This window comes from Pleurodeles waltl, chromosome 1_1 (assembly GCF_031143425.1).
Source record: "Pleurodeles waltl isolate 20211129_DDA chromosome 1_1, aPleWal1.hap1.20221129, whole genome shotgun sequence".
NCBI lineage: Eukaryota > Metazoa > Chordata > Amphibia > Caudata > Salamandridae > Pleurodeles > Pleurodeles waltl.
Window position 1 is genome coordinate 833748148 of NC_090436.1, and position 27834 is coordinate 833775981.

The following is a 27834-nucleotide window of genomic DNA, read 5'->3' on the forward strand; positions in this document are numbered from 1 at the left end:
GAAGTGAGGGGGTGGGTGGGGCTATAGATTCTAGCCACCGAGTATTCATTCCTGGCATGCTTTCGTCCATTTCCCAACTTAAAGGAATTTTGGGGATTGCATGTTCTGTATACATTCACCTTTATTGTGGTGTGCTTCCTGGTCCCACTGTGACTACTGGTTCAGATAAACATTTCTAAAGTTAATGCTTACTAACCAACTAATGGAACTGCGTAACAGATACTAGCCTTGGACTACAAAGGTATGCCGTCTTGCAGGGCAAAACATACATATATAATAGACGCCTACTTTGGTCAGTGTACATGTCTGCATCATTGTATTTTCCCTTCTGACAGCACCCCTGAACGAAGACAGATGTATAGAACAAGTCAAAGTACAAAACAGGACCACACTGAAGATTAAATGCTGATCACCCCTTTTAAGGTTATCAATAAACTAGCACCTCAGATACACTGACTGCTCTACATTCAGATCACATTGAAGGTCACTTAAGCTAAAATATTTCTGGATATAAATATAGTCAATGAGCAGCTGGTTGAATTCAGAGCCTATGATATTTATACATAAACCTTGCACTAGGCAGAGCCAATCATACTCAAGAGATAAGAACATAGCCCAGGATAACCAGCTTGAATACCATTGAGACAAGCGAAAAATAAAACCAAAGTGGCTGAGCTAACGATTTTTATCCTCAAATAATTTACTAAACATGCCCTGGTGTTTGGGCTTCATGCACTGGAAAATCATGTAAGTTGTGAACAAAGATTCCATGATGGAAAAATTGATTGACCCTTTAAGTTTTTTTTGTTTTTTTTTATATAGGCACTTGCTCCAGGAGTGGAAAGACCACCTGAACATCGATAGCTCGCTTCGGAAAAAAAAAATGAAATGGCTGAGTAATCTAGAATTAAGTAAGGCATGCATTGTTTTTCTTCTTTAGTTGTCTATCAGATGAAAGCAAAGCGAGGAACCACAAAGCCTTGCTTTATGGTTGGTACAAAGAGACAATGCATGTCCTATTCAGAGTTTTTTTTTTTTTTTTTTTAAAGATGCTGGCATGCTATTATCAATGTTGAAGGTACAATTCATTCTTAGCCCATTTAGGTTTTAGTTGTGATACATTAGAGATATTTAATATTTGCTCTTTGCTGGGGAGTCCTAGAAGGTAACTTACTTTGGGAAGGCATCAAAGCAGTAGGTCTTCTTTGTATCTGGGAAGGCAACCCGCATTCCTGAGGTTAAAGGGGAATGAAGTACAACAGCAGCACTCTCGTAGCGAGCAGCGAGATCCACAGATGGAACAGTCCCTATACTTTGTCCATATATGATCACATTTTCAGGTCGAATTCCGTACCTAGAAAATGAAAACAGAAGTGTATATGTAACAATACTAGGCAAACTAGGCTTACTTTTAAGAAAATTAAAACACTTGATATTCAAATACTCCATGTAAAAGGACCATTAGGATAAAATCTACACAACTTGGTTTTTAACTTAATGTGAGAATCCCTCTGAATTACCAACCTCAGACTCTACTGCTTGTGCAGTTCCACACTTGAACCAACTCTGCAGCAGCATGATCAGGAAAGCAGTAGTTACAGGAGGCCAATAACCACTTCAAATGAAGTTATTGTTGGTTCCAGCCTCTATTCAGCCCTTAACTCAACAAAGCAACTAGAGACTCATTCGACAAAATGAAAAGATACTGTCACCCTTACCTGGGATATCACATAGGATACAGGCATCGTTATCTCAACTGCCATAAATTTGGCACTACGCAAATAGACTTTACATCGACCTGGCTAACAAAATCAATTGCTAAGCTACAAATACAGTACACTTCAACTAGACAGGTTCCTAAACCTAGACATGCAGTCCTCTGGATACCTGCGGCCTGAAGGGTATCTTCCAAATCCCTCTGCATTATACACTAAGTGAACAAGAGGATAGGACCTGGTTTCTTAGAACTAAAATTCAGACATCACGATTAAGGAAGAAACCTGAAACCAGAACCAGCCCCACTACTAATAACTCCTACATGCACAGAATAACTGTTTCTCAGTACAGTATGGAATAAACTGCTATCCTTCAACATTCGTTTCCAATTTTGCAGAGCCATACAGTTGTGCCTCTTCTCAAACTAAGATGTGAATACCTCTAAGGCAACCAACCATCTTAACTCCTTTGTACTTGCTGCTTGCAAACCTATCTTCATAGGCCTTTGCCTGTGGAGAAAAACAATCAATAGCCAGTGTGTCCGGACTAGTGCATACTCTCTAGGCTACACCAATATTCGCATGGACACCACAACTAAAACTCTTCTCTCATCCTTTCACCTTAATACAAGAATACAGACTTAGGGACTGCAAGACAGTCTTGGATGGACATTTACAGCTTGAATTCAAGCATGATAACTTGCTGGGTGCTACCCAGGCTCAATCCTACACAACTTCCTTTGAGATGGTCCACCCTAGAACTCAAGAAAACCATTTTCTTTTGCAGGTGAATTACTTAGTGTGCTGGTTATTGGAGATCACCAGTGTAGTCCTTGGTGATCCCTAGAAAAAATAAAATAAAATAAAAAACCTACAAGTGGATACTGCTCCGATTCTGGATTTGCCTAAGGGAAGCAACATTTATAGATAGAAATTACAGTAGATACAGGGAACCAATTGACTAACTTGCCCTAGACTGAGAGCACGAAAAAGAGAATTGATACCTCTCTGGGAAAAAAGTCAATAGAAAGTGAAAGAGCATGCAAAAGAAATATGTTGAAACTATAAATTATCCACACATTTGTGTGTTGTGAAACCGCCTCCTGACTTTGTAGAAAGTTAGAAAGGAAGACAAAAGGTGAGAAAAACAAGAGAAATTGGGAAAACTAAGCTTGAGCAATATTCCTCCATATGGACATTTTCTATCCTGATTTTCTTTTGAAAGGGTAATTAGTTGATTAGCAGAGCACAGCAAACCACAGACTCCTCTACAAGAAAAAATATATTTTGTAGACCAGTCACCCTAATATTGTGAAGCTGAAACTGGGCAGTGGTGAGAGCGAGAGCGCGCGAGAGAGAGAGGTGTGGTGGTGGGGTGGTAGTGGGGGCAGCGGGGGGTGGGATGATGCGCTGCCGGCCATTGGTTTGGGTAGCAGAGGCCTGAAAGCTATCACCCTAAACTGAGCAGCATGCTGGTGATGAGGTACATTCCGTTGTCCCGGCTGGTATCCCTTGCTGTTGGAATGGACAAGCAGGTGGAGCTAGGCCTAAACAGCGTACAGTGACCTTGCGCTCTGTAAACCTTTTCTGAGGCAGATTCCATCAAAGGGCATGATTATTAAAGATTGCTAGACATCATTTGAAAAGCCAATTTGTGGCGAGGAACCCCCCACGTTCGTCTTGCATTCCCTACTAAATCAGTAGTGTCCAGACCTGAATATGTGGAATATTTAGCTGTGTTCTGGCCGACTTCAATAAGGTGTTGCACAGTGGGTGTGATGCCATCAGGGGCAACTGGCAAGATGCACTGAAGAAGAGGATCCTGACTCAGAAGCTAAAGAGGACACAGATGTTGACTGCGTATTTTATGTTGAAGATAACTTGGGGAATACAACCTGGCATTAATACTGCTCATACAAATTAACCCATTTGTGAATTGAGAGTGGGTGGTATCAAATTGAAAATGGTGGTCGACTAAGTATCACCATATACAATTATTAACCAGGGGGTGCGGACCAAAATGTTCAAAGAACTTATCTATACTGCTTAATGACTTTTCTAATTATATTGTGTTGAATCCAGATGTGAATCTGTGTATACACAACATCAGACATGTTGTGTATTTGAGATGGAAGTCAAGGGATAGTGTTAAGGAACTTAATGAGGAATGGCAATTTGAAAATGTCAAATTATCTGAATCAGCATCTCCCCTTGTGGTGTTATGTCCCGCTAATGGCAAAGTTAGGTTATGTAAAGATCTTAGAGTTAAGAAAAAACATTCTAGTTGATTAATTCCCACCTCCTAGGATAAATGAAATGTTATCGCTCTCTGAAGATGTGCAAAACTTTTCACCCTTGGATTGAAATCCGCATTCCACCAAGTACAATTGCACCCATATTGTAAACAAGCTTTGCAAATGGTCTCACATTTGTGAGTTAGAGCTATTGGCATTGTAAATGACAATGTCTTTACGTATGTGTTTTGGTTTGGAGTGTAGTGGATGTATGCCTTGTGCCACAGCAACCAGGAGAGAGGACACAACAAGGCCCCCATCTTGGGAGTATTTTTGCCTCATTCCTACAGACTGGCTGTGATACCCTAGAGATGCAACCCTTTCTAGTCTGTTCACCACACTTTTATGGCACCAAACAAGCCACAAAGAGGCAACTTTGTGGCTTTTAACACGGAAAATGAGGCGGTCAAAAGAGTTAGGAGCAAAGAAAAGAGGGCAGACACATTTCTGTGTGTTAAAGTTTTAAAGGAATTATTCCTCTACATTGGCAATGCCAGCCTAACTTAAAAAACATTGACTGTACACAAAGAGAATAAGAGAAGAGGCAGCTTAACTGAACAGGAGCCTTCAAGTGTGTGCAGACTGGTGAAACAGAGTTTCAGTTTCAGTGGTAGATGGGCAGACAGGATAGGTTCCAGAGGTAGAACCTGAATCTCCTGGGCCTTGACAGTGCCTTTTAGATGCATACTTTAATGCAGTGACTGATGGTTTTGGAGTGAGAATTTTCTTTGTTGGGGTGGCTAATCAAACTTTCTTGGCCTTGTCATCTGGACGACTCGTAGTAGAGCGGGAAGCCTGTGTTTTGCAATAGTGTTTTTTCACCTAGATCAGTGGTGCCCAGTAAGGCTCCTACAGGGCTGGTACACTGGCATTTTTTCAGGCTATGAAAAGGATTCAAATGTATGTTTTTCTTGGGAAACCAAGGTAGGTCCAGAACCATTTCAGAGTTTCTCGATATCCACATAACAAATTACGTAAAAATAATTTATATGGAACTTATTTACACAGTGGTTCCCCTGCAAGCCTGGCATGGATCCTGCCTTCCCAGTCCTTCAATGGGCATGCCTGTTGTATAAAAAAGACATGCAATAAAGTCTTCTAATAACCTCAATATATACCTATGATATGTATATAGCACAAAAGAACCCCAACATAAAAACGAAATAAAGAAAATCTGCTGTGCAGTGCTCAGCTTCCTGTTTTCTAAAAATAGTCCACAATCAGCTCATGAGGTCACAAAATTATCCCCTCTGACTGAGGAGAATGACGACAGAGGCCCAAAGCAAACATTTCCAGCAAGCTGAAAAATCCAGTGTTTGAAATATTTTGGAGGGGGGGGGGTAATGAGTACTTTAGACCCATACAAATTATGAAGTGAAAAGTTCCTAGCCCAAAGATATTATGAAGCAGCCTTGGTTTTGCAGCCCGAGGCACAGATGACTGTTCCAGAATGCAAAGACATGCAATTAGCAAAATTAGGCCAAATTTCTGTGTACAGAAGCAAACAGACTGTTGGACCACAAATCACCAGCTTCACTTTGAATGGCAAGTTAGAATTACTGAAGCAAAACAGTAACAAATATTCACAGGGAGGAGGGGGCGGGGGGGGCATCGGGCTGCTTCCCCGTCCTGGAGTCATGGCTCCTCCAGCTACGTTCTTCACTTGTGTGTTTTTTTGCCAGAGACAAGGGGCCACATTCACTAAGAAAACCTACAGTCTTAAGTTGCCTTCTGCATTAAGAGGGAGATTTTCGATTCAGATTTTGGAATGCCTTAAGAATTCCAGAAGTAATCCTGGGAGCCTGCAACCGTCCCAACTTTCTGGAAGTACTCACAATCGTAAGCAGCTATACATACATAACTGCCCATGGAAAACAATTTTATGTGAGAGAAAAAAAAAAAATGATTACCACCACATTTACCTTTTCTAACTTTTTCCCCCCATTTCCCACCGGGAAAATGTTTTTCCTAGTGAAGAAGCCACATCTCCTACAACTCCACACATTTTTCGGACGTTTCCTCTTATTCTGTTACTTAGAAACAATTTACTCCTGCATGTAACAGTAAGTCTCTAAACTTTTCCAGGCTGAGAATTGTTGTGAGAAGTTACCAATTCATACATTTGTCAGTGTGCACAAACTATGGCATCTCCATCGCAGGATATATACACTCCACACCCATGAGAGCAGATTTACTCCAACCTGTTACATAATATAGGTGTGTGTAAACGGAGTTATGAGAATGTGTGTGTAAAGTGAGTTATAAGCTCAAATTCATATTCCACTTTTGTAAATCAAGTCATTTACACTAGTAACTTGAACCTAAATAACTGAATAGGACACGGAGTGCTATGGGGCACATAAGACCAACTCCTACTGGGAAATCATTTGACAACTAAATCTAATGGTGCCCAATTAGGTGCTGGCAAAAGGTCTGCATTCAAAACATACCGGATTACCAGGATGTAGACTTTGATCCAGCCAACGGTGGCCACTGTCCAGGTCACTGTTGTGGCACTGGATAACGCAGTGGTGGCGCCTTGTGTTTCATCATGCTGATGTTTGGTCCCCTTTCCAGTTTTGACACAGTTTGGTTATGTGGCACAGGCATAAATGAGAAATCACACAGACCTTTTCCAGCTGGCAAGCAGCTCTATGTGAATTATAATATCAAATACAATATTCTGAGACATGGTGAGGTACATTCAGCTTCATTGTTTTTAGCTTGTTTGTGCCATTACAAGCTGGGACAAACCATGTGAGAATTAATTTGGCCCAGCCATTCAATGGACGTTCTGTTGGAACAGCTGGGTCAGGGAGGCGTGCAATTTTCAGCTCCTCTGGCAAAATAGAACTGTGCCAATGGTGCAGTCCCAAATATTTTAAAAGGTAAATTGGCAATAGTTTCACCTAACCACTAGGTGACTTCATAAGGCACCTCCCTTATACTACAGGGCTTGGTTAGACCATATACCATCTGAAGCTTAACTTGTGCATCCCCAAATTCAACAAATATAAAGTATACAACATTAGTGTACTTCTGGTGTGTAGTCGTAGAACACACAATGAGTACAATCTAAGACAATCATGTCCCTCTCAGGCAATGACTCGGCTTTGAACTCCCAAAGTCAAAGAAGATGTCCAGAATAGTCTGGTCATGTGACAGGAATACTTGTGTGTCCTAAAGATGCCACAAACCGCTGCTCTGAAACAGATCAATGTTGGGGTAATGGTGAGACCAGGTGTGTCCAAGGCTGTGAAGCATATATAGATGTTGTGCCAGTCACAAATTCTCAGTGACTCGCGTCAAATAGGAATCCTGTATTACTTTAGAGAAAATATTAACTCCTGTGTTGGAAACCTACACTGCATTATGTATACGTAGCGCAGTTGTAAAGATGCATTCCTCTTTATAACCTCATCACACAACGAATGCAATAAGAATAATAAAATTATAACAATCATTTATGCAGCCCACATTAAGCATGCAATGTCTCCTCTTGGTGCATGTTAGTAAGAGGAGGGGCCACTGGAATGATGCAGTTCTGTGACTCTGGCATATTCTACAGAGACAGATCCTTTGCGGAGGTCATCTTGTCACTTTTTAGTTACTGACTTGTGGTCATGCATTAAAATGGTATTACTAAGGAGAAATCTTTACTCAGACTGTATTAATGTGTGTTAAATGACAAAACAAAAAAGATGTTGCCACTGAATATGCAGCATTAAATAGCATAATTTGTACTTTCTGGCCTCAAAATTCAGGCACGTCTGCACATACTTTTACCCATCATTTGCTGCATAATTCCAGTTGCCCTGCTAATAAGTGATCTGAAGAGAAGACCGATGCACAGCACGAGCCAGGCAAATACACGTATTAAAGCATTTATTACCATGTAAATCAGTACAGAGGTACGTGATTGGTCATGTATGTGGCACTGTCCCACCAACAGCGTGATTTTATCACCTCATTTCCCAGAGTAGCTTCTGTTTCCAGCTGACACAAAACCCTGAGGACCCACATGGCACCTCACATAAAAGCAAGAGGCAGACAAGATAAAAAACATATGTATTATACTCCCACCGTTTGTTTTGCACACTTTTGCCTTCAGTATGGAGTCATCTGAAGTTGTGGAACCCCTTCCGCTGGGTTATGAAAGTTCTCACTAACTGGGATAGTGGTGGTATGGGGACAGTGTGTTACTTCAGTGACAGCCAGTCACTTTCATGCAGTGATGGTGTGATACATCATTTAAAAGGTCCACGCGGTATCACCCTGGATGACGAAAGGCCAAGCTAGCCCTTCTGGGAATCAAACATTTAATTCTTGCTGCCACACAGATCTTTGCTGAGGACACATTAGGTCTGCGGGCTACCTTAGCCCATACTCAGGCTGCATTCACTTAAATGCCGGGACCTCGAATTTCAAATATTTAAATGTGATCAACATGTGATGCAGTTATGCAAAAAAAAAAAAAAAAACTTCATATACGCTATTTCAATTGTCTAGGGTTTTTCCACTGTGGCCCTGTGTGAGCCATGTTTTAATAACCCATCAATGCTGTGCCAGCGACAAATCTGAACTCGTCATAGCATCTATTTATAGTCTATCTTTGTTGTCTTACACAAAAAAAAGACTTCAGTCACAACAGCACATTTCAGTACAAGCAGTGGCTGGTTCTGGTAGTCACAGTTTGTGAAACAGTTCTTCCGTTTAAAACATCTCCTGCCCATGGAGTATTTACTGTTACTGTCCAGGATTGACTTTTGAGATTTAGTCCTTGGGGGTACTCATATAAAAAAACATATTCCTATAGACACAGGGAGGCATGGTGAAGCGCTGAGAGGAACACCAGTAGGAGTGAGAAAAAGGCCACTTAATAGGGTCAGAAATATTTGACACTGACTTCCCATGTACTTGGTAACCAGGGCAATCAGAAATAATTAGTTTACATCAAATGATGCATGGAAACTTAGTGGTTACATGAAGCCTGGGGTTGGAAGACAGAAGAGTAGGTTAAACATTATTGGACTGTGACAGACGATGCATGGATCATTATACAGAGGAGTCCAGATGGTGACAGTAACTGTAGGGGGGGGTATTTGAGGTGGGGCCTCTTCAAACAGGAAGCAGTGCCACTCGAGCGCTGTCGGACAACGCTTACGGAAGTGGCATCTGCAAGGTTTCAGTACCTGTGAGAGCACCGTCAAAGTCATGACACCAGTGAATTCTGAGAGGAGGATGTGATGGAGTTTGCTCCACTTTTGTGCCCTATGATAAGCTGCTTCCCTCACTGTGGCACCCTTGTGTTAGCTTCCTTGCACTACAGGGTTAGGAAAATGGCTGCCTCTACTGACTGAACTCTATTTGAAGAGACTTCATTAACATCCAAAGGCTAGATGTTTTTTTTGCTATCAAGCTTGAGGCTGGCAAGTGCTTGGGCCTGGAGTCACAGTTCCTTTCCACCATTTTGGAGACAACACCTTTTGCGATCTCCTCACCTAGAATTAACCTACGTGCTATCGCCCAGTGTTAAGCTCTATTCATGTCTGTTGGTTCATGCACCCACTGCAGAGGTCTTGACAGAACAAGAAAGTCACATATTACCATCCTGGCATAGCCTTTTCACCTCTTAATCTCTGCAAGCTTGATGCAAATGAATTATGGCAGCTGCTTTGCAACACTGTGAAATGGCAGAACCTGTATTACCAAGACCTATACAAAAAAATGAGTTATTCGCAAGCTGCCCCAACACACACCAGACAAAGAACCCTAGTGGAGAGGATGGGCATAAGGGCCAGAGCTGCTGACTTTGGAGCATACAGTTTGCATCCCAGCGCTGGCTCAACATCCTGTGATTCGGGGCAAATCACTTAATCTCCCCTTGCGACCAAAAATGAATGTGTTCTTGTGTTATGTAACTGGTGCTCATGCAAAGAGCTGTAATACCTTTGTATCAAATTTTCACTATATAAAACTGTAAAACAAAAAAAAATAGAGTGCTCTAATGCCCTCATGTCAAGTGTGTGCTACATAAAACTACAAAAAAAAAAAAAACTACAAAAAATAAAATAAAAAGAAACCCCACAGACATCGCAAAGAAGCACGAACGGAAGAAACAACATACCATAAGCGCTAAGCAGCTAGTCAAAAGAAGAAAAAAAAAAGAAAAAAAAAAATAATAATAATAATAATAATAATAATAATAATAATAACACTGAGGTACATGCCCGATTGTGCAATAATCCATGTAACAGGGTCAGTCTCCAAAGCTGCAACAAAACAGCCTCAAGGCGGGACAAACAAAGCATTTACCAACTACATCAAGGTATTTTTGAAAGGCAGGCCCAGGAACGAATGAAAGTGATGGGCATGGTTAAAGCCCACAGAATAGATTACAACATGCTATGCTCGACCTATAAATTAACATTATAAGGATTAATCAGGTAACTATTAACTGGGTCCCAACTACGCAGTGGTGATCACCAGTATATATATATATATATATATATATATATATATATATATATATATATATATACACATATACACACACATATATATATATATATATATACAAAAATAAAAAAACATTACCTACTGGCGGTCACCAGTATCTACTTGTCCATGGGAGAGGTTGCTTCTTAAATCTACTTGTCCTGCGAAAAATAATCTACTTGTCCCTTTGTTGCCATGTAGTGCAGTGACAAAGTATGGCAGCAATCCCATTATGTAAGACCTCTGGTAATAGCCTCTCTGGTTATGCCAAGGCTAAAACTATAGTACGGTTTGAAAACTTGCAATTTAAATCCTTACTATAGCAATTTCCTTATTTTGTCACTTTTACGCAGATTTACATACTGGCCTGGAAGAAGCAGTAAGCAATAGTTCCAGGGCTGGAATGCCTTTGTGTCTGCAAACCTACAAACCTGCATCTTTTAAGGATTTTCACCAGCTCTTCTCTATTTTTTTCCCATAATGAGAAAGGTTGGAAATTTACTCCTGACAATGGCAGAAGTTCTTCCAGGTTTGAAGAAAAACGCAGCTGGAGGGAAAGTTAACTTGAAAGAGCTCAAGAGATTTTCACATGAGCAAACCTACTGATGTATGTTTGTTCGTGCTAAAATACACTTCACAAATATTTTCTAGGAGTACAATTTCATGGTCTACTTCTTTAGGTTTTTGTGAATTCATGAACGCCACTAATCCAAAGACTTACCATGGGAGCCCTTTTGTGACTAAGAATTAGGTCCCTAGTTAGGTCTGGCATTAACAAAGGCATTTTGTTTTTATTAAACTTTTATTTCTCTATCTATCAGCTGGCTTTACATTTTGCTCTTCCACAAGGAGCATATTGCCACACAAGTAGTTTTGTTCAGTGCCAGGAACTACTGTGGCAATCAGTGGTGTAAACTGGAGGTTGTCCCCTGCAGAGAACATGGAGGGGTCCCCCCTGGAGGAGGGCTGCCGGGTCTTTGTGATGCCACTGGTGGCAATGCGTGCTATTTGAGATCAAAATCTTTCTTTTTGTCAGTGTTTGTTACAATGGTGAGGGCCTGGCAGCTCCCACAAAAATAAAGTGTTACAAAAGCCAAGTCAAAATAAGACATGCACTGAAGAAACCAAAAGACTAAAACAAAATTGGGATCAGGTGGCTTTGCCAGTGCTTGTTTATTTTCATGCGTCGCATAATCTTATGAAAATGGTTACACTGATTTTCCATTAGGAATATTGTTTGTAAATACTAGCATGCATCAACACATTTAACTAAATGGCTTCATAGAAATAGTTCCAAAAGTTTAATAGTAGCGAAACCTTTTTTTTTTACTTGCATTTTCTTCTCAACATTTTATTTTGAAAGCTAAGAATCACCACTCTTGCTTACAAGCTTCTGCAAACATTCGCATCTAATCAGAGAGCATTCTGGGAGCATTATACTTAGCCTCATATGGTTAAACTTTTCAAACAAGTCTGTACACTTTCCTTCCCCCCCCCCCCTCTGGAACCACTGACAGTAGTGCAGTGTGACCTTTAAACATTTATTTACAGCGCTCACCCTAATAATGAAGGCTTTTCATTAATGAACCTTAAACACAAGTACAAACAGCATTAACATGTGGACAGATACTACCTCAAGTGCAGACAGTTCCCTTCTCTGTATACTGGCAGCCAAAGGGTTTGTGATGCAGGGCGTTGGGCCTACTGGTCCCAAGAACAAAATAAACAAGAAAACTTTTTGCCATTGTACCCAAACAATATGTCCCTGGCATCAGGCGATAGGAATTCCACATCCCTGAGTTATAGTTAGGACCATGATTCCTTAGGAAAAGTGTTTTTTGACTTGCCCATCTCTTTGGCACCGTTTGACGAATATTCCCAAAATTCGGAAAGCCCATAAAGGGCATTTTATTATTACGTTTTTTTTTTTAATTATAATTAGAAAATATATCTAGGAACTGCGGGGGAGCCCTGCAGTGCCAGGTAGCTCGTACAGGACTTTTGATTTATTTAATTTCTTTTATTTGAAAGAAATAATATGAAAGCACATAAATGGCCAGGAAAAAAAACAAAAAAACCTGTAGCTCAGAGTGAAGGTCGCAGACCTTGATACTGAGCTACAGGGGTTCGAGTCCAGCTGGACTCCTTTCCATTCCCTTTCTTTGTCTCTCCGTCTCTTTCAATCAATTCTCCCACTAACACACCCACTCACAGACCCCACTCAGAACCTCATGCACTCACAACCGACCCAGTCAGACCCTCATGCACCCAACTCGGGTCTAGACAGTTACGCACTCACTCACACACCAACTGAGACCATCACCCCTCCCCCCCCCCACTCACACCCCCACTAACACACTGGCGCACCCACTCACAGACTCGCACACATACTGATGCACCCACTAAACCATTGGTGTATGCACCCTTACACCTAGACAGACGCACTTACCACCAGGTACAGCCTCTCATACCTATTTTTACACCCACAGAGACCGTGGCTAACTTCCACTGTGCATGTGCAAAGGGCCGTGCCCAACATCGGGTTGGGTAGTTGGACGCAAGGACTGGCTGCAGGCCAGCCCTTGCGGGCAACCCCTACTGCGCACGGTAGAAGGCAGTGTACGGTGAAAGGCGCAGTGCTTATAGGGTGTTGGCTTCGGGGCCAGGCCTGTGGCTAACCGCCGCCATGGTTGGATTGACGTAAAGCAATAAAAATTATTACACATTAAAAAAAAAAAAGAAAATAGAAATTCACTGAAAAAAAACAAAAATGTTACAGGGACATTATAGTTAGGTTCTGAATTTCCTGTACAAAACCATAGAAATTCATCAGTTCGAGTTCTTTCAAGTAACTAAAACTCGTGCTCCAAGGAAACTATAACTTGAGCCTCATCTGACCGGTCTTAAACAAGACATCACGTTCTGGTCTGCTCGGCCATTGTTCCTGATGAGGCATTCAGCAACTTACAAGATGTTTTCCCTGCCATGTCTCCTCTACCACCTATAGAGCTATCCATTCCCGATTACTAAAACCTTCTTCACTAAAGTCAATTCACTGCTTAAGATCTTTGCTATTGGGGGATGGGGACGGGGAGGTGCCCTGCATTGTCTTGGGGAAGTGTTGTAAATCAACAATTGATTGGGGGTCGAGGGGAAGGGGGAATTGCCACCCCAGGCATACTCATTTATTACTGGGCAGCCCACTTATTCGTCGTGAATGAGTGGTTGTTTCAGGGTTTCTGAGTCCTGACTGAAGGTTGGATGTAGGGACATCAGGACCCCTCCTACTCCTCTCCCCCCCCCCCCCCCCCCTGGAACTTTGTACAGAGGTGCAGAGGGACGATCTCCACAGCGTTTCCACCGGCCACACGGGTGGAGTGGAGCTCCACATATGGAGCACTGCCATGAAGAAAATAGGATGGAAGAAATTCCTCACTTTGGAGACCCCATTGTGGCGGGGTGCTAGACTCCCACAGGTATAGGTCCTTTGAAGATTATCAGCTTGGGATGCCACAGGCATTTCTAACCTGGGAGATATACATGCAGGGACACTGAAGACCTTCCACGACTTGGAAGAGGAGTATGACTTGCACCACAAACAATTTTTCCGGTATTTACAGCTCCGCCATGCCCTTCTCCCCACTCTGCCAGCAGAGGTAATGCCAGAGTTTTCCCCGATGGAGGCTAAAGAGCCTCCTTACAACTCACAGAGCACAAACTATCCGACATATACAATATTTTGGACTGATGGAAGTCAGAAGGGCATGGGAGGGGGAGTTGGATACTTTTGAGGATGAGGACTGGAGGGAAGTGGTCCCACAGGAGGCAGTCACAGCCTCACAATTTCGTTTGAGACAGCTAAAGATACTCCACCGGATTTACCTCACTAGAGCCCGACTGCCCCTGGAGAACTGCTTGTTTTGTGACAACCCGCAGGGTGACTTACATACATTTTGGCATTGCCCCTGGCTGGCCCGCTTCTGTGGGAGAGTGCTAGGAAGACTGGATAGAGATTCGGGTTGGGCTATTTCTGAGACCAGTGAGTTTTTTGGACTCTCACTCCTTCATATCACCGATAACCTGGGGGCAGGCGATACCAAAAGGCGATCCTATGGCTGGGACTGCTGGTCACCAAAAGGGGCATTGCTAAGGCCTGGAAGGCAACAGAGGCCCTTTCGGTGGAGGCATGGGGCACATGCATATACCACTGTATGGGTCTGGAACGGCCAATATGCTGCTAGGAGCTGCTCCAACATTTCAAGATTTTGAAGGATTGGGCGGTCTACAGGAGGATACAACTTGAGCAGTGTGCTGGTGGGCCATGGGCACTACATGGGGGGTGGTGCTGGGTTGACATTACAGGGAGGGGATACTACACACAAGGCACCATGATCACACGCGGTGTGCTCCACAATACTGTTATCCATGGCTTTGGCGGTCATGTTGTGGAAGACTGATGTGTGATCATGATATTTTAGCTCTGGTATTGCATGGTGTATTTCTTTGCTTGAAATTCTTTAAAAAACACATTTTATTGAATATTTTTTTTTTTTAACACAGGAGCAAAGTCAATTTCCTTAACTCAGATTCATTTCCACCTGGTGTGTCTGATTATTTGAGAAGTATTTTATGAAGCAAGTTTTTTTTTAATGTGAACTCAAAAAATTCCTGTCCCTGCTCTGGTGACAATGCTGTTAGGGAACTAAGAGGCAAGTCGGGGTAATGTGTACTGTAGCTGTTGCCTGGATGGATTCTTATTGTAGATTGAACAACAAAATATTCTTGTAAATCAAACAGGAGAGGTTTTTGTACAGTGCACATTCCACACAACCTAAACTCACATATCTGAAGTTGCTCTGTGATAATTAAGAGAGACAGTAAAATAAAGTATTTGTCTAGGATCACACAATATGGTCATCTAGAGAAGCCGGGATTGATCCCAGATTTTCCAGTTTCGCACTATGCAATTAAGCCACGAGATGGGTATTTCTTAATGAGATCAAAGGTTAATGCTTGTTTTTTCATTCTTGAGGATGGGATAAAGACGTGGGTGCCAGTCAGCATTCAGATTTTATTTTTGGCAGTTTTATATAGCATGAACCTTACCCAAGGACGTAAAAGCTCTCAGCAACAAAAAGGCATTACACTTTTTTCTACACAAGGAGATTTGCCGAAATTCACAGGATTTTTCAACAGAAGCTGGTATTCAAACCTGTTAGCCATATTACACAGGTGGCAGCTGTAGCCACTAGGCCACATCACCTCAAGTCAAAGCTACCTGATTTGGGGCACTGTGTTTGATCAACACTGAGGCAGTCAGGCCCGTGCTCGAGATTTCCGTGGCTAGCCTACCTCTACAGGGTGGGGCCGTGCATAGGCACCAATCAAGGAATTTGTAGATGAGCACAGAGGAGATGAAACGAATGCAGGTGAAGGGTGTGTAGTCCTGCATTTAAAAAAAAAAAAAAAAAAACCACACACACACACACACACACAAATGACTTGAGTACGTTGTACTGATCAATCTTGGAGAACAGAACGGGCTAATGCTAAGATGAGGTCTGGAACCAGCATGTGAGACCAGATGGCGAGAGGAGGGGTTGCATCAATGGCAATCTGTCCAAGATAAAACTGCTGTACTGGGAATGTGTCTAGAGACCTAGAGAAGAGGCCAGCAGGTCCCACAAGTGACGGCAAGAAAGAGGGTTGTATAGTTTTTGACAAGTGGTGAAGGGAGACAATGGACAAAATCAGGCACTTTCAACTCCTACATGAGTGCACACGCACAAAGGCACACCATTCGGGCACACAACTCTCTGCAGCTGAAATGCAACACCCTGAGAACCAGACCAGGACACAGAGCTGAACATGCCAGAGCTGCAAAATAAGCAGCTGAAACCTGAAGGAGGGAGTTGAACAGCTTGGCTGAGGTCTCTGTTGCGGAGAGAGGTACCTTGGGTCCAGGGCAAGCCAAAAGCACCCGTTACCATGGTGGGAGCGAGAAACATTTAATCCAAGAGCTACGAGAGAGGCCTCAGGGGCAGCATTTAAAAGTGCAAGTTCAACTCTGATCGCAAAGACCAAGGGATGTTGTCGCCGTAAACCAAAGGCAGAAACGAGGCACTGTTTCTCTCGATGCTCCAGCCTTGTAAATCACATGCTGATGCCTTAATGTAATGTAATGTAGTGAGCTGCAAAGTCCTCCCCTTACTTGAAGTTTTCACAAGGATCTCGGGCTGTTTCTGAACCCATCCTTGTGTTAAATAAGAAATTACTGTTCAGGGAGTAAATAAATGTTATTGCTCTATTAATTGAAATAATTACAAGCCATGCAAAATACATATATACGATAATATCCAAAAGATTTTTTTTTTTTATAGTTGTGGAAAAAAAAATTCTAGCCAGGTAAAGAGGAAGTGGAAACAAATAGTATCCAGAGCTATCGGTTGTAATGTTAAAATCCTTTGTGTGCAGTTTGCAATGTGTGAAATGAACAATCATTTTCCGCCTTAAGACCGTAAGCTAGTCTAAAAAGACAATGCTTGTGCAAGAAGAGAACTTGTGCAAGGGCTGTTGGCGAGCAGAAGTGAAAAACACAGTTGCCTTACTGCAGTCATGGTCAGTCTAAGCATGCAACAAAATTTGTCTTGAGGACTTTAAGTTCCAGGCGTGGCCCAAGTAGGGATCTGGTCAGAGTAATCCTGACCTGTGGTCTTGTCTCCATGTAAGGCCGTAAGCTAGTCCAGAGAAAAAGTGCTTGTGCAGGAAGATAATTTGTGCAAGAGGAAGATTTTAAACGCAGCAGTTAAAAATCGGTTGCCTTACTGCATGCAGTGCTATGACTGGTGTGGCTCGTTTTGTTTGGGGACGAGGCGAGCTCCCAATTGTGGTGTTCAAGCAGGATCTCACCTGCACAGTTTGGCCCCAGCAGTTCGCAGGATACCAGCTAGATTTATTTAAGAAATGGGTCTGGATTGTGAGGGTTACATTGCCCACTTCCTCAGGAACGGCAGGCGACAGCAGCTAACAAATTTGGTGTGGCTGGTAGAGTGCCTTCATTAAAGCCCCGTCGACTCCCTGAAGGTATTTTGCTGTTCGTGAGATTACTTGCGGGTCCCCAGAATTTAGGGAGGCTAGTATGGTTTGTCTGCAGGAACTCACCCTTACCCGATTCCCAAAAAGGCCAGAGTCCGAGGTGGAGGCAAAGACGGATATTAATTGCGTCCTCCTTAGTGTAACCACACAACCTGCAAGCCACCTCTTCTATCCTCACCCATGGTGCTACATCTGTGTTTGACGGAAGGATGCGAAAGCAGTATTTCAAGAAATTACCTTTCACCCTGCTGTTGAAGGCCTCACCCAGGTGTTCTTGGAGCTTTAGGGAAATGTAACTGTTTAACACCATCCAGGTGTAGTAGGCACGTTTACCTGAGGGTTGCCATATCTTCTAGGGATGACTGCTCAGTGAAGATGCTTCTTTCTCCAGGCAATCCCTGACTTGAGAACAGTCATGGACCTTTGGCATTGCTTGTTGCATTAATTGGTTGGGTGCTCAGGTTTTCCTTACAGTAATTTCATGTCTAGTTCCCTCTGAGACAAACTACACTTTAGGACTAAATATACATGTCTGAAAACCACACGGCTGAAGCATCTGGCGATGTGTGTCAGGTAGGAGTGGGGAATTTATAAGGATGCTTGCGATCCTATCCCCAGATGCAAATACATCAGAAATGTTTTCACGCTATTGAAAGGGTCTCTGTGAATTTACAGCATTGGGGATTCCAGATTACACTAAAGAGCTCCACCTATTTACACGAGTGAGAAAGATGTGCCCTTGCAGAACTTACAAAGGAACAGGAGGCTCTTAAGAGACCCTGCGCATATCTGTCTGCAATATTAGACCTTGTAGTCGGAGCACTTCCCAAAATGTCTGCTGGTGGCAGTCTCAGTAGACTGAAAAGTGAGTTAGGTTTTAGCAAACACTTTGAATGTGTATGCTCCTCATTCTTTTGATACATTTCTAAATAAAACACACAGCACTTGACCAAGGCCAGATTGACTAGGTATGATCTGATTCTATTGTCGGCTAACAATATGACCTTGCATCATTGTACTTCTTTGAACCCAGGGACAATAGTGCCTTCTGTGAGGGACAAAATGACAGAACTGCTTGACTAATTACTGAAAGATGCAGATTTATGGGTGAATGGATCGTGCTTTAAATTACCAACAGGAGAAACTAAGGCAACACTATGCTGTAACTACACTGCAAACAGAAGTAGAGGCAAGTTGAATATCACAACTGTCAGCCCAAGCAGCAGAAATAAGTCCTCAGAGCATGTAAATTATCTGCAGATTTGTCAGTAAACATTTACACTGACAGCCAATATGTCTCTGGGGTCGCGCAAGATTTTGGTAAGCTCTGGAAGGAAAGAAATTCTGACCGCTAGCGGTGCTAAAATATAACATGGTACCTTAATTGTGCTTTAGCAATTATTAAATGAGCTACTCAGAGAGTGGCCGATATATAAGGATGGGGTACCAATTTTGCTGATGAAACCACTACAACTACCGTCTGAGCTTAGCCAATTGTCATGTATATAGGACAACCTGAGCAAACACCACAAGAAGAATGCAATATAAACATTTGCTATAACTAAATGCAACTGATGAATAAAAGTTTGAATAGCAAAAGGAGGGTACCAAGGTTAATGGGTTTTGGGTAGGACCTAACAGAATCATTAGGTTGCCCAATGCTTTGGTGCATAATTTGGCCCTTGCTATTCATGGTCCTGGACATTTGGGACACAATGCCATCTGCATATACATCATCACAATTCTGGAATAATAAGAATTTTCGCAAAAAATGCTGAGACCATATGCCAGAACTATATAACTTGAGGACTATTTAACAACAGTACGGGAACACCCACAACATCAGGGCACTTTCCAGCTTGTGAGGTCCATTTTGAAGATTTGCAGATGGATTTTGTGAAGTACTACCAACATGCAAATTTCGGGATGTGCTGGTGGTGGTCTGTACGTTCTCTGGCTAGACTGAGGTCTACGCTACAAAGAACAATGATGCACAGCATCCAAGTATTTGCTGAAGGAACTGATCCCAATATTTGGGCTCCCAAATAGGATTTTGGCAGATCGCCTACACTTCATGAATAAAGTGGTGAAGTGGATATTTAAGGTTCTGGGAATAAAGCAAAAGTGCCATTTTGTGTACCATCCTCAGACCCAATGGAGGTGGAGAAGGGGAATGCTATTATCACAGCTAAGATTGTCAAAGAGGCTGCACTGACTTGGAAAAGTGGATTGCCCATACCTCTTTTAAGTATGCGCAGTACTTCGAATGTCATCACTAAACTGAACCCTCCTGAGAGTGCAACAAGCAGATTTATGGCGATACAGGGGCTCCCCAAGGGAATGTTATTGTACACATTGGTGATATAATGATGAGACTATTTCATTGCCCGACTAAAAAACTTGGGGCCTGATTTAGAACCCAGCTGATGGGTTACTTCGTCACTACAGTGACTGATATCTCAGCCGCTAAATCAAAATCTTATTATATTCTATGGGATTTAGATGCTGGAGGACAGGCTTTCCATCATGGTAGTGACGGAGTAAGCTGTCTACAGAGTTCTAAATCTGGCCAAGTCTTTTATACAACCAGGTGAAAGACACCCTGTCTGCATCATCATCAACTGAAGGACAGTCTGCAGCCCGGAGACTGGAAGTTTACTAAGAACTTCCAAAGGAACACTTATCTCCAAACAGAGGTAGAAGAGCCCTACTCAGGTACTGTTAGTCTTTAGTAAAGCTATCAAGTGTGAAGGACATAAAAATTGGAATCACGCAAGCCATGTGAAGAAAGCACCTCCATTGATGTGTCAAGAACACGAACAGCGCATGCCAGATTTACCACAAGCAGTGCATAACAACAAGCCTAGATATAACTTATATCCAAGATATACAAGGCAATCTTCTGAGTTCAACCAACAGCCTTGGAAGACTGAGCTTTATATGTGCTGGTAACCTCTGGAGGCCTTATGATTATGAAGAATGCGGTGAACAGAGATAAAAATCCAAAACCAAGTGTGGTGTCAAAACTTAATAAACATTGAATACAACAACATACAATTATGGAGAGGCATAACAGGGAGCTGAACTAGTTAACTTTCCCTTCTCTTGTTATTCTTGTGTTCTGTTTAGCGCATTTTCTTGCAATTGAGATATGTGAAATAATGACCTCTATTGGTAAACAGAAGTTTCATTTGTAACACCTGTTGACCTGACAATAGATTTGCACCAGTATCAGCATGCAGAGTATAGGTACAATGTTGCAAAACAAATGACTGCTGGGTATGTATGCAGATGCCTGCCGAGATGAAAGGGTTCCCATTTGTTACATATGCCTATACCACTTAAAGCATCATGCTATGCATTTTGCTCTTTAAGATCCTTTCCTTCTGGGACAGAGCAGAGGATAATTAGACCACCTGTGATAAAATTATCAGAATATAATACACAGGTCACTTTATCCTCTGGTTGTGCAGAATGGGTTGTGCCAGGAAATAAGGAAGAAGATCCTTTAATATTAAAACAACACATAGCAAATTTCTAGACTTATGGAATGATACAGCCCCTCTTGTCCAGGTACCTCTGGGACTAAGGTGGAGATCAAAGGGGAGCACCTGTTTAATGGATGAAGGAAGTGTAGAAGTGGGAGATGGGGAATGTGAAAAGTACTTTAACATAAGCAAAACTTCATTAGGCTATTCCAATATACCTGGGAAAACGTGTGTTTTCTGTGTGGAGAAAGAACATAAAGCTTTTGTCCAAGAGATTGGGGAGGTTCCTGTTACAAAGGATGGTTATTCCCTACCATACAACACCAAAATAAAAAATACAAACCACTCACAAAAACACACATTGGTAAACCCTAATTCCCTACTTCGGGGAAATAGGCCAGACATGTATAGCAGCCCAAGCCAGCGATCTAGGAAAAGGGATACTTCAGATGCTGGAAGTAGCCCTTAATTCTAGGGAAATAAGAAAACTGGGTAGATTACCAGAGGCAAGTATAAATGAAACCTCAGGAGCATTGGGAAATTTAACAGTAGAAATGGTTGCTAAGACTAGAGTTCAACAAAACCGGGTATTTTTGTTTAGACATTATATCAGCTGAGAAAGGTGGAGTCTATTGGATGAGAAACGGATTGCTACCTTTACATACAAGATAATGCACAAAGTGTGCATAAGGCATCGGAAAATCTGTATGATGCTGGGCATCAAATGCAGGAGGCAACCACAAGAACTTTCCGGGGAGATTTCGAGTTTTGGGGCTCATAGTTGTTCAAAGGACTTTGTTTGCTTGGCAATATTGGTAACAGTGTGTATTCTCATAAATAGATTATCAGCATGTATTCCTAAGCCTCATCTTTTTGCAAGTAAAGCTATGGTGTCCCAGATAAACCTCTATCAGCATGAAATTATGCGTATGATGCAGATAGAGCGTTTGTCCGTGTAAAAAAAGGGCATTCAAAGGAAGGATTAAGAGGGATAATCATTCTCAATATTGCCTTTTTGTTTTCCTGCCTCCGTACCTTTTAACTGAAATTTGTCCGGGGTTAAACATTTAGCGGCATTGACTGTACAAGGTTTTCCTTCCAGGAGATTACTCATGTCTTCCATTACTTATTTGAAGATCTCTTCATTTAAACTTTTACACATGCTTCTTGCGTTCCAGAACTGCTCCGAGATCTCAATGGGTTGCAACTAGGCACTGCCTATGTGAATATGGATTCTAATTAATGCAGCTAGCTGGCCCAAAACCAGCCAATTGCAAGTAATAATATTAAAAAAAAAAAAAAAAAAAAAAAGCACACACCACAACAACATTAGGGAAACATGTAAAGCACTATGCCAAAAGCAAAACCTAAGGAGGCTTGCCTTCAGAGCACTAACCTCATATGACTACTTGAGAATTATAAACTGAACTGGGATCAACTTTGTTCTCCTATTGAGTTAGAGCAGGCTAGGTCTACTAGTATAGGAGCTAAAAGACAAATTCACTTTCTCTAAGCGAATGGCTGTTTGACCAAGACTCCCTTCCTCCTATGGATAAATTCTATTTAACTTCCTATGAAGCGTTACTCAAAATCTAAAAAACGTTTGCATATTGGATAGCATTGACTCAATTTTTAGTCTATATTCTGCACTATATACATAGATATGATCACAAAACATGGTATGAAAAACTATCCTATTAATTTCTTATCAAAGTCAAGATCATACTGGCAATTAAGGTACCGAGTTGTTGGTCCTGATTTAAACAGAAATTGGTGAACCCATGAGTCGTGAGTACAATATTTAGATTCCATGAAGGCACTGGGGGAGTTCTTGGCGGTATAATACATTTTAGTCCTTCCAGGAAGGCTTTGATAACAGGGACTCTAAATAGAGAGATGTGTTGTATAGAGAAGAAACACACAATAAGCAGAAATTGACCATTTCCACCCAAATATGAATATGAGAAGAAAACAGTAAGTTGAGACTAACCTGTCCATAAAGTGAAACGTTTACAAGAAAACCAGGAGCTCTTCTTGTTGCATGGGGGAGAATTGTTAACCAAGCACATGCTCTGAATAGGGCTCAAATTCAAATGTGGTTACTTTAAAATGTATTTTACCCATTTGCACATAATTTATGGCAGCTGGCATGGCAAAGTTCATTTTTTAGAGAAAAGAAAGACACTGTGATAAAATGGTATTCTGCTAACAAAGCAATCACAAGAAGCATACTAAAGATAGGTTGCCATGTCAAAACACAATTGACTATCGTGCAATTTTGAACAAACACTTCATGTACAGAGTAGCAGGCAGGTCTAAAACACAGCCGAGCTATATTCTGGTCACCAAAGTGCTTAGCACTTAAACTCAAACATTTACAATTTTCACATAAAAACACTTGAATGGTTGCACACAAATGTGAAGAACAGAAACATAAGTTTAGGTGTTGCACAGTGGATTAAATTCCTCACAAAGGGTCGGACTAGTTTCTTATGCAAGAATGAGACTGAAAGGTCTCTTGGATATAAAAAAAAAGCCCGTGAAGATTGCAGGTCACATGCACACAAGATGGCGACACCATTATTACTGGTGGGTTAGAAGGTGGTTATTTTCACAAAACAAAAGATAGTACAACTTGAGGTCAAGAACTCCATTTTGAGGATGTCTGAAAATAAATTAACAGGTCAGACTTCTTTTGCTCCACCTTTGATGTCCAAATAAATTGGTAAACTAAGGATGATCCAAGCACAACTAAGTCTCCAATTTAAAAGTGTATTGGAAATTAATACTGCATAGAAACAAAGAGCACGTTCTCGGTGCTCCCATTTCCTGTATGTCTGATCTGGTGTCTGTAAAGCCGAGTGTAAATAATTTAACAGAATGTTGAAGTTTAAGCCATAAGAAAGGGACAGTTGGGAGGAAGAAGCCTCGACAGGACTTATCAGTAAAGTCGTTCAGGATCTACCAAGTGGACTGGTTCAAGAATCTTGCATGAAAACCCTGCCCCTGGACTACAACAGAAACATTGTTCTTAGGTCCACTGTCATTAAAGCAAGAAAATACTACAACTTGTATTAGATAGGTGCTAAAGTACTGCAATTGGCTTTACATTTGTCAAATACCTCCAATTTGAGAAAACAATGCCCCTATAAAAACTGCACCATGACCCCTCTCCTCTAGTCTGCACATCATTAAATGTTTTACTCAAGAACTCTCAGCTCTGAAACAGAGCTTAGCGGCTAAAGACAACAACTGGACATATGGCAGAAAGTAATATCTCCACTAACACCAATATGGCTGAAGAATGTGGAACAGGAGGGTGGGGCTCTTCGAGCAGCCAGCCTTCAAGACAGACTTTCTACACAAGAAGCAGGCTTGAATTTACTCAGACATATGCATGACTGCAATTTCACATCGTTTCCTGTCCACGAAACAACTGCTAAATGATACATACACCAGGGCCCGGATAAAGTATCAAATGAAGGAGAACAAAAATGCTTCTTTGAAAATGGAGGTATATGGTTTTTGCAACCCAAAAAATCCCATTTAGAAAAACCTGAGGAAAGGAACCCGTTTTCCCATGGCCAGATTCAGGACCCTGGAGACCCTCGAAACACAAAATAGATGAAGTTCATGATAATTCTAGACACCCTTGTTACTGGAAATTCTCAGAAGATTTATTACTTACTTTTCTATTGTAAACATTATGATAATGTATATTCAGCAGAACAATGCGATCATCACTCCTTTGAAATAAAAACAACTACATATCGACTGTCAGACCAATCTCAGAAGTTTCCAAAAAAATAGCTGTTCATCTGGTGAACCCCCTCCACCCCAACTTCACTGATTGCAATAGTTGATCTCCATTTCTCTTAAGGACAATGCTTAATTCACTGCCTGGGTATACCAATTCTGTGACCTCCAATTTTTTTCAACTTTTCTCTTTTCCTACTGTCCTCCCTTGGTTCTATTTTCTTTACTTTTTGTGATAAAACTGAAACAAAAATGTAAATCCTGTATGTTCTTATTAGTCTGGAAGCATAGGGGAATGCTTAGCAAAAACCATGAGCAGTCAATTGTCAAATGTTTCATGCATTTAAAATTCCAGAAAACAGTGGCATCAAGTCAAAAGCCACCATGCATACAAGTGAAGTGCTCATGCAGTAGATTTGAACAAGGCACTGGTACCTACTTTCTCACGTAGTAAATGAAACTTCTTTTGTCTAGGTATAACAAGTAAATATTATGGAAGCATCTGCAAAGCAAAACTTAAGCATAGGGAAGGATTATTTTCAAAGTGGTTAATCCTGGAGTCTAGATTTCCAACCAGATAAGTCAACTGAGAAAACAGTGTACATCATCAAGTCAGTACAAAAATAAAGTAAAATGTAGTATTACCTTGTCCTCAAAGCCACCCAAGCAGCATCAATGTCAGCATAGAGATTCTTCTCCGTTGGTTTCCCAGAACTTGTTCCATATCCAGAATAATCATAAGAGAATATGTTGCAATTAATCCTAGAGCCTAGCCCAATGTAAAAGCTGCTCATTTGGCCCAAGTCCACTGCGTTTCCATGTGAGAAGAGTAAAGTATATTTGGCATTCGGGGAGCAACGCACAAACATACATGCAATCCGGTTACCCCGGCTGGTTCTAGTCATAAAGCACTCAATGGCATCTTTTTCTCTAGAAGAGTACTGCCAATCTGCTCGCTCTGAAAGATGTAGGGTCCAGTGGGTTCCACTCTCGTCACACATCAGTGTGTATGTTGGATCAGGGGGCAAAAACGCCAACTTGGAAGCTATCTTTCCTGGGCATGGTGGGCAACAGAAGAGGCAACACAGCTCACTGAATGAAAGGTTGTTCATCTTACCTGGAATAAGAAAAAAGGTATAAGCCAGTGGCTATCCCATGGTAGTAAAGACAGAAACAGTTACAAACAAAAGAAGTAACTATCTGACGACACATTATATAAAACCTTTCAAGTGCACACCTAAATACCCAATAATCCAATTGCAAGAGAGGTATGGACTCCAATATTAAGAGCGGCATGGACTACTATCTGGGGAAACTACTGAAGAAAAAAAAAGTAAATATTTCTACTCAAAACACCCACATTAAGTCTGCTCTTACACTCAACAGACATTGCACATGCCTTTAAGCGAGTAGTGTACTAAACTGTAAATAAAACTTTGATAAAATACTTACTTTCCAAAGAAGATATTTTAAACATGTGTTGGATGGGCCTATTTTAAGGTGTCATGCAAATAAGGTGTAAAGTCATTGTGTGCATTCAATGGCTAAAACGTCAGAATATAGGGGTAAAACGAACACTGCTTGACTAGAGGACTTTGTAATCAATTACATTTTAAGAAGCTTATATGATGAGGCCATTCAGGATGAATAAATGGGCAAAAAGCGAAGTCGGTTTTGTAGGATATTAAAATAGAAAAATAAATTTACATGGGAACTAATCAGGTGTTTGGCAAGCATGTGTGACAAATGCACAGAATCGAGCATATGCAAAGAAAAGCTCAATTTGTGAATGGTACAAAAAGGATGTTTGGATCCATAAGTGTTCTTTAAAAGTGTATGTGCATTAATTACATTGTATAAGGGGCACTAAAACTTAGTGATGATATTTTCTTACTTCAAGACTGCTTCAATGTTTGACAATTGAAAATTCTAACAAAAGAGGAGGATTAGGCTTGACACGACCGCACAGGTGTTTATATCCCAAAACACAGAAACACTTTCCAATAGGCCCTACTACTCAAGGACCCACACTTTCCCTCCAAACAATTTTCCAACAGAGAAGGGAGCCCTACTAATTTGCAATAGGGCACCTGGGCAATTCAATTATTTAATCATGAAACAGAACATACAAAAATTTGTCAAGATGGATAGTTCTTTATTCAATTTGGAGATACACAGGAGCGGTTTTCAGATATTTCTGAAAATTAGACAACCTGGGAGTCCAAGGTAGTGAGCCTTGAGTGAATCACAACTTTTTCTGTTGCAGAATGTCATACAAACATCTAATCCTGGCTAAAACCACAGCCTTTCCTGAGATATGTGAGAAGGAAACTTCCATAATCTGTGTTAAGTCTCCTCACTCCCCACAATAAAAACTTCACTTGAGGCTGGACTTAATGCACATCATAGGAATAGACAAATAGACTAACGCTATAACTATCTGACAACCACATTGAGAAGCCCTTGTTTTCACCCGGTCCTGGTTTTTGCTTGTTCCTGATGCAGGCAATAAGCCCACCCCCAAAAAGTGGTAATGTTTTAGTTTATTGCGATAGGAATTGTTCAAAACTTGGACCTGGTGAAGTCAATGTAGTCACAATGGGGTTGTAAGATGGCTACAGCTTTGTTCTGTTTCTTTGATGCATGTTCAATTAACCAACATATGGGGGCTGAGGAGGGACATTTTTATTATGAGGATATAGACTGCTAACACTCACTGTCCACTGCCTGGAACTCTGCAGTTTTGGTCCCGTAAATACAGGGGAAAATAGTGTCCCTGTGACATTTAATACACTCTTGGACAAGAAAAATGCTAATATCCACAAAAGCCACACTAACCTACGTTGATTCCCCAGAGTTTCTAGTTTTAAAAATTGGCACAGGATTGAATGCTTGAACATATACAGATATTTAGCTACACATACAAAATGGGGGTTGGCAGGCTTCTACCCCCAGGGTACACACCCACAAAAAACCAAAATGAAAAGG

At 41.4% G+C, this 27834-nt stretch overlaps 1 protein-coding gene across 1 annotated transcript in view; it reads right to left on the reverse strand.

The window, feature by feature from the left end:
* Window positions 1–27834, reverse strand: part of ABHD17B (abhydrolase domain containing 17B, depalmitoylase) — an 89077-nt gene that overhangs the window by 26164 nt on the left and 35079 nt on the right. The window contains exons 2-3 of the mRNA XM_069228911.1: window positions 25492–25963; window positions 1175–1354 (exon numbers count right to left, since the gene is read on the reverse strand). Of these exons, the coding sequence (XP_069085012.1) occupies window positions 1175–1354; window positions 25492–25958 (647 nt within the window). The 5' untranslated portion in view covers window positions 25959–25963. The remainder of the gene's footprint in view (window positions 1–1174; window positions 1355–25491; window positions 25964–27834) is intronic.